At 41.4% G+C, this 7,513-nt stretch overlaps 1 protein-coding gene across 14 annotated transcripts in view; it reads right to left on the bottom strand.

Annotated features, from left to right (window-relative positions):
• Positions 1–7,513, bottom strand: part of TCF7L2 (transcription factor 7 like 2) — a 128,881-nt gene that overhangs the window by 9,352 nt on the left and 112,016 nt on the right. For 10 of the 14 annotated variants that reach the window (XM_027647866.1, XM_027647867.1, XM_027647858.1 and 7 more), the window contains exons 5-8: positions 6,937–7,077; positions 5,938–6,097; positions 5,111–5,218; positions 371–419 (exon numbers count right to left, since the gene is read on the bottom strand). In XM_027647866.1, the coding sequence (XP_027503667.1) occupies positions 371–419; positions 5,111–5,218; positions 5,938–6,097; positions 6,937–7,077 (458 nt within the window). The remainder of the gene's footprint in view (positions 1–370; positions 420–5,110; positions 5,219–5,937; positions 6,098–6,936; positions 7,078–7,513) is intronic. The other 4 variants (XM_027647871.1, XM_027647861.1, XM_027647860.1 and 1 more) reach the window with 1 other exon arrangement.

The raw sequence follows: 7,513 nt of genomic DNA, 5'->3' as shown, positions 1-7,513 counted from the left end.
ACACACACACACACACACACACACACACACACACACACACACACACATATGCGCAAAATAAGCGGACAACTTTAACAATGATGGCATAGGCATTACAACTACGGCTCTGCAGTTAAAGTCTTGGCAACTACTAAGTACAAATTCAGCTAATGTCACACGAGGCTCTCACATGCAATGGCTTGGGTTACTAGTTTTAGAAGGGCAGTAATGCGTAAATAATTGGAGTGCATTTTAAAAAAAAGCTGTCTAGTATAGGGACCAGCTCCCCTGAGGCCAGGAGACCTGTACCCACCTCCCCCGTGCCTAGAAGGGTCACACCAGGATTGCCACACTTCCACTAAGCAAGATATTCAGACTTATTTTTACTTACCATTGGTCTCTCCTGGCTGCTTATCCCTTTTCCTCTTCTTCTTCTTTCCCTGCAGGAAACATACACAAAGGAGAAGGATTTTAAAAAAAGCCAAAACAAGTGGCCTTGAAAGTCAGCACTGAGCAGTGAGGCTGTGGCTGGTGTGGGAAGCTCCCCAGGGAGGACACTGAAGTCCAGCACTAGCTCACCCCTGGTGCAGGGAAGTTTGGGGGACCCCAAGGAGATGCTGCCAGGATTGGCTCTGCCTGCCTTCCCTGTGACTTTTAGGACAGCCTCACTGCAGCTCCCCTCAATGTTAACACCCACCAAAGCCATGAGCAGCTGGGGAGGGGGGAAAATGACTTGCAAGATGCTACTTTTGAGCTGAGATCATCACGAAGACAAAAATATTTGACGTGTGTGTACGCTCCTGCATCCTGAAGTTTCAGAAATTGTTTGTGGTCATGTTTTGGTGAGGAAGGGAGGGAAAAAAGAGGGAGATTGAAGCAGGGAGAGTGCATGAGTGAGGTCAGACTGAGCCCCTGGAGTTCCTCAGCACCAAAACCCAACCATTAGAGCAGACAAGGAAGCCACAGCAATGAGCAAATCCTAACCTGCAGTTTTGTAAGTGCACTGACAACCTAGAAAGCAATGCCAGGACAAGAAAAAAAGTCCAGACATAGCCAAGAGCCTTCCCACGTTTTGCTCTATTACAATGAAAATAACCAGTAATATTTTGCTAAACTGTGTCCCTTTCCCACTGTACCACAAGACGATGCAATTTGCTACGGTTTTTGACTGGGAGGAGAAAATCCTTTTCTCAATTTCCCTCCAGCAGTGTGAGAGAGGACAACTGGGAGTCCAACTTCTATGGAAACCCAGTGATTACTTTCCAATAGAAAAATTAGAAAGTAATAAGCAGAGCTCAAAAGAGAAAAGCTATTTTTTCCAAGAAAACTCTTTTATCACTGATGTACAGGGTTTGCAGAGCAGTACAACAAGGCCAGCAGAGGCAACAGAGTAATTTCATTTTCACAACTCCCCAGATGCTAAAAGCAACGACTTAGAGCCATCAGTGTCAACTCTGAACAGCACAAGAGATCCTGACTTTTGAAGACATGGCAGTAAGAAGAATCAGTGAGAAGACCCCAGAGTAGCAGTCCCTTGTGGTCAAGAGACAACAAACATGTCTTGGAAGAAGGAATCTCACAGCACTTTTGAAGGGGTAGATGTATTGTAGGAAAGCCAAGAGGTTCTCCCACATGGTGGGCACCTTTCTCAGAAGGTCAAGATTGGCTTCAGTGTGGTACATGCACTATAACATTTGGGACATTCATTATGATAGGTTTCCTAGAAGGTATTAGTAAAAAATTCCCCCGATGTGAAAGTACGATATTGATTTGTTGTTGCCCTGTTTTTCCTGTTGCTGCCCTTGTGGCATGGGGCTTCTATACTCATTCCTCCTTTCTTTCTCAGGGCTGTAAACTTCCATCCTGTTGCCCAGGCTGCTCCAGGTCTAAGAGATCCTTCTGGAGATGTAAAAAGCTGTGTGCACCATCCATTTTTAAAGGCATTTTGAACAACATGCACATAATCCTGTAGCTTGGATGCTGCTGACAAATCATCTCCCACACATCTGAGGTAATTTTTTTGGGATATGGAAAGTTGTCAATTGCTACAGCAGCCATCAGTCTAACAAGACAGGCAGACAAGACAGACAAGTATTGCTCCTAAAGCTCCTTGAGAACAGAAGGAGGAAAATATAGTATCTTGAAATCCACGTATCACATAAAGATACAAGAGGCCCAGACTCTGCTCCATCTATATTGATCTAGATTGACAGTAACTCTGTGAAAGTCGGTGGATATTTTCCAGCTTTCAACAATGTAACCAAAACCAGACAATTGCCTCAGGATCATAAGCCTGATTTTTATTTAATCTCAAGGAGGCCACTTCCATAATTAATAGACTGCATCTGTGATAAATTTGCTTAATTTTAGCAGTTCATTTGGGAATTCAAGGGCTATTTCAATTTAAGACCTTATAACTTCTTCATATGAGGGCCAGCCAGACCAGAGGTGAGGAGTCATCTGCCCTTCACAAACTCTTCAAGCCAGTTATTAAAGTACTGCAATGCCTTGTGGGAACAATCTGTTAAAAACATCTGATTTACAGGAATGTCAGCCAGGGACCAGGAATTTATGGTTCCTTTTCAACACAAGCTTTGAAAACTGTTCCTAACAAAGAACTGACAGAGGTCCCACTAACTTCTTTTATACCTTTTTCAAAGGAAACAGGGAGAAGAATTACCTGGCTTGCTTGTTCAGTTCCTCTGATACAAGAAGATATTTGACTATGCAGCTAAATTAATATATGGACTTCAAGAAAGAACTGTGGCAGCACTTTTTCAAGTGCTCTGCAGAAGGCACCGTTTTGCCTTTGCCACAGATTGTCCTCCTAAGACTCAAGCAGATTGTGACATTTTCTGTCATTGTACCATACAATTTTTTTAGGATGCAAGTACATAAATATAGATTTAAGTACTTGCTAACCATTTTGGCAGCTCCCTCTACAGAACCAAACCAACATGGGTTTTGACAGGACTGCAGTACTTCTTTGGTACTAATTTTCTAGACAACTGGTGGGTGAGGTGACTAGACCCTTACATACTTCTGAGTCCAACACTCAGCACGGCTTAATATCTTATATTAGATCTCAGGAAGGCAAATGTGCCTTGTGACAAGAACAAGCCAAGAAGGATTCCCCAAATCCTCTTCTCTTATTTAAGTGCAGGCTGAAAGCTGCATTTCCTGAATGTACTGCTCCTGTTTCTGAAGACTTGGGCTGCAGCTGCCCTCATCCTTGAGCCCCAATGTGAGGTGCCTAACAATTTAATCACTTCAAGTAGCCCAAAGTTACTCCCCTGGTTGATGAGTAAAGGGCTCAAAAGCCTTCAAACCATTGAGGGAGGAGGGTAACTCGGAGAGCTGTGAATGGACCAGGAGAGGAGACATAAATAAATTCTGCGGATGATGCAAAAATACCATGCTCTCCTCAGGCAGGAAGGTTCCCCCTGAAGGTCACTTGGGGGTACAGCATCAAGCCGCTGGGAAAGCACCGTCTTTCTCATCCTGTCCTTTTTAGCTTGAGAAGAAAGGGTTTCTCAGTGCTCACACGGTGAGGACAAAAGTAAAAGGTCCTAAACACTGAGGCTTTGTACGTGCCCATCTGTCAGTGGCACAGTCACTGCACAGAATGAGCATCCCTGAAACCTCAGTCGAGCCTATACTCCCTTTGAACACCCAAGACGATGATACTGCACAGTGTTGAGGAACTACCTCAAGCCTGACAGCCTCAGGCCAGACTATGCTGAGAAGCAGGGAGCAAGGCTGAGCCCAGTAGAAAGAAAAGATGATCAAGAAAACAAAGATTTGAAAAAACGTCCTTAATTACATATTGCTAAATAAGTGAGCATGTGTACTCTCCACCACTGAAATGGCAGAAGAGTGCAGAGAGTTGGTGCTACTCTGGGCTTTGCTGCAGACTCTGAACTGGCTTTTCCCCACCCATGCATGTAAAAGTGTAGATTCTCAGAGGCAAATATTGCCATATACAGCAAAATAGGATATTTATGGTAAAACAGGTAGTGATGAAGATGGGGATGGAAGAGAGAGACTTCAACAAAAGCAAAATTGGTAACATTATATGTAACTGACATCAATCTTAGAGCTGTTGGTCCCCAAACCCACAGGGAAGTCTGCCTAGAACGCAGGGAACAGGGTTTATTCCAGAATTAGAGATCTTAGAAGTTTTAGGTGATTTTTATTTACCTTAAAAGAAAAAAAAAAAATCAAGATGCTGCTATAATCCTATTAAAAGGAGGTTAGAGTTCCCACCAATCCACAAATCTTTCAAGAATTTATGGGCTTAGACTTGCAAACACTTATTACCATCTGCACCGCTTACCCTTCATGGCAGGAGCTATATAATACTAGTAAGTGGTTAGAAAGCTGGCCTTGTGTTTTTTTTAAGAGACAGAAAATTCTACCACTTTTAGCTACAAAACAAGCTTTCTGAAAGAAAGAGGGAGGAATCAATCTTAAAAACAATCCATGCATTGACCACAGATTCCAATACACTTTTTAAAAAAATGAGGAGGGGAGTGAAAAAAGACAGTAACATAGGCATGAAAAAGCAAAAAATAATCAAAATATACAACAGTAGAGCATGAAATAATCAATTTAGCCCCACTTGAGAGTAAGACTTTTGAACAAGTTATGCTTTTGGTTTTGCCAGTCCTTCTCTGAAGCTAGGATAAGTCATTCTTCCACTTTCCACTATACTCTCACACAGGTAAGTACAAGACACTTATTATTCATCTCTTTTGGTGGAGAGGAGCCATACTAGGGGAATTTGATTATTTTTTAATGAAATTTAAAATGACCAGCGAGCCAAACAACATTTTCAGATGTTGGTAAAAGAGAAATTAAGACTTTCTTCACAGAGCTCTACTGTCATGCCCCAATTCCAACCCTTTACTAGTCCCAGCCAGGAAGCCTTTTCCAAGTGGAGGGCTGGGAATTAACCCCAGTAGTTTTAGTACCGCAGAGGGAAGCGCCCGTTGTTGTTACCAGACTGAGATCCCGAGGCACGCTTTCCAAGTACTGCTTGTGTACAATGTGTGATCGTAGTTCAGCAGGTCACATACACATTTCTACAAGCTCTACTACTAAAAAAATTTCCACCTACATAGGAACCTACATAGTTATCCCGTGCAGACCAGCCCGGGTACAGCTGCATATGAAGCTGTCGCTCCTTTCTTGCTAGTTCATAGTATTTCGCTTGTTCTTCTCTGGATAACGCGTGCCACTGAGGTGAAGAAAAGAGAAAAAGACAAAATAAAAAGCACTAGTGGTTGGGGGTTTTTTTAAGCACGTTAAGAGCAAAGTATATTATATTTATATATAAATACAGTCGGAATTGATTTTCACAAAGAAGAGATAAAAACAGATAATCTGGCATGCTGACATTCATATTTTATTTATAACTCCAGTTAACTCAACTGAGTCACAACTAATCATTTACATACACTCAGCCCCTTTGTCTCCTCTTGAGAGAGGAGAATTAAGAAAACTAAACAAAAACAAACAGCAAGGGAGAGGGTCCAGAAGCTGAACCACTTGTCCTGAGCCAGAACACAGCTTTAGAGGTAGTCTCCACTTCCCTTCTCCACTGGCATTCTCTCTCTTCTAGTTCTCACAGGTGCTGACACTGATACTGTACTCAAAAGCTTTTTTATTTCCTATTTACATTTCTACCTATCTTATGACAAAATAAAAATCTAAGATTTTTTCACCTACAGGTCATGGAAATAACACTGAAATAAAACTGTTAATAATTAACTCCTCCTCTTCCCCATAAATGACCCCACCGGCAAGAACTATCTGCTAAAACTAGACATCAAACCAAGGGCTTTTGTTTAGTAATTTCCCTAGTCATTATCAAAATAGCAGGAGAACACAGGGATTCAGAAGGTGTGAATCCTACCGAGTTTCAGTCCATGCTTGTGCTTGTCCCTTGTTACCTACCCTTCGACCGAGGATTTGGTTGATGGCTGCGCTCTCTTTCAATGTGCATTCTGCTACAACTTTTGCTCTCATTTCCTTCATATACAACATAAATGCATTAAGAGGTTTCTTTATGTGTGGCTTCTTTTTCTCTTCTTCTTTTTTGGAGTCCTGATGTTTTCTGAAGGGTAAAGATACAACAGAGACCTCACAGTGAGAACCCTTGTGAATGTATTAAATTAATCCCCTCAGTCTCTCTAGCATTAATCCTCAGAAATCTCTAGGAAGAGGACCAGAAGGTTCTCTAGAGCCTTCGCCCTGGCTGCTATATGAAAATAGTTTTAAGAGCATTATAGGAAAACTCATCTCATATTTATGCAATATCACCAAGAACCCTCTCAGTCCCTGCAAAAACCTTGGAAGGACATGGACATCCAGTAAAATGGGTTCAGAGGGAGGGCTTGTGAGCATGATGGTAGAGGAAATAATTACATCCCATCATCAGTGGGAACCAAAATGCTGTCTTTGTGCATCACCTGTGAAATGAAAGGCAATAAGCACCAGAAGCACCATGGGCAGAGGGTAGACGAGGGCTCTCCTTGATTCAAACCTTAACTTGATACCAGCTCTCTGCAGCTTTGAACAAGCCATTTATGCTCTAATTTATTGTCTCCTGTGGTGTATCTGATATCTCAAGGCTTCAAATCGGGCACTGAGTAACAGAGAAACCGGTCAAGAAACTTGAATCTTGATCAAGAAAATGTCACTTTCTTGTTAAAACAGGTGAAGTTAATAACAACTTGACTTATGCCACAGAATGACTCTGAAAGATTCTACCATCATTTTGACAGACTTTGTCAATTAAACCATGTTCAAATCAATCATAATGCAAGAGAAAAAGTAATTAAAAAATATTTTACACCAAAAACATTATCACAAACCTAATCCTTTTTATAAGCCCCACATGCATAGGTGATGCTTTAAGTATTCTAAAAAGAAGACAGAGAAGCAACAACTTACGAGCTGTGGAGTGAGCCGACGTCGCTCTGGGAAGATTCCTGTTTGACTGTTGGTGTGACTATGGCCGGATGAGGAATTCCAGTTGTATGTAAACTATGATGTGGCGGGACCATGTGTGGAGGAAACCTAGAGGAGAGAAAGCTGTGTAAATCGTCAGAATAAAAATGAATGAATGGGGAGGGATGTGTACACACATTAAAAAAAACCCTGGCATATTACAAGCACATGACAGCTAGACAAAGCATATGAAAGCTGGCAGCATTAATTAGCAATAAATTAAACATAATGACTCTTCTAATGTCATTAAAGCCAATCTTCCCCTTCATTATCATTACTGACATGAGACATCATGATTTTTAACATCTTTAACAAAAGGGAAATTCAACTGAATGAACATGTATGAAGGTGGAATTTCAGCTACCTGCAACAAAATCCACCAGTCCATTTCTTTGCTAAGAAATTAGCTATGGCAACCAAGGAATCAATTTTTATAGTTTTGAATCATGTTGTGAATTTAGGATGACATCCTTTATTGTATATTGACAGCAAAATAAAATATTAATGCCAACACATTCTA

This window comes from Corapipo altera, unplaced genomic scaffold, assembly GCF_003945725.1.
Source record: "Corapipo altera isolate COAL_440 unplaced genomic scaffold, ASM394572v1 56, whole genome shotgun sequence".
Taxonomy (NCBI): domain Eukaryota; kingdom Metazoa; phylum Chordata; class Aves; order Passeriformes; family Pipridae; genus Corapipo; species Corapipo altera.
Note: the sequence above shows the minus strand (reverse complement) of the source record. Positions and strands in the feature narration are given on the sequence as shown.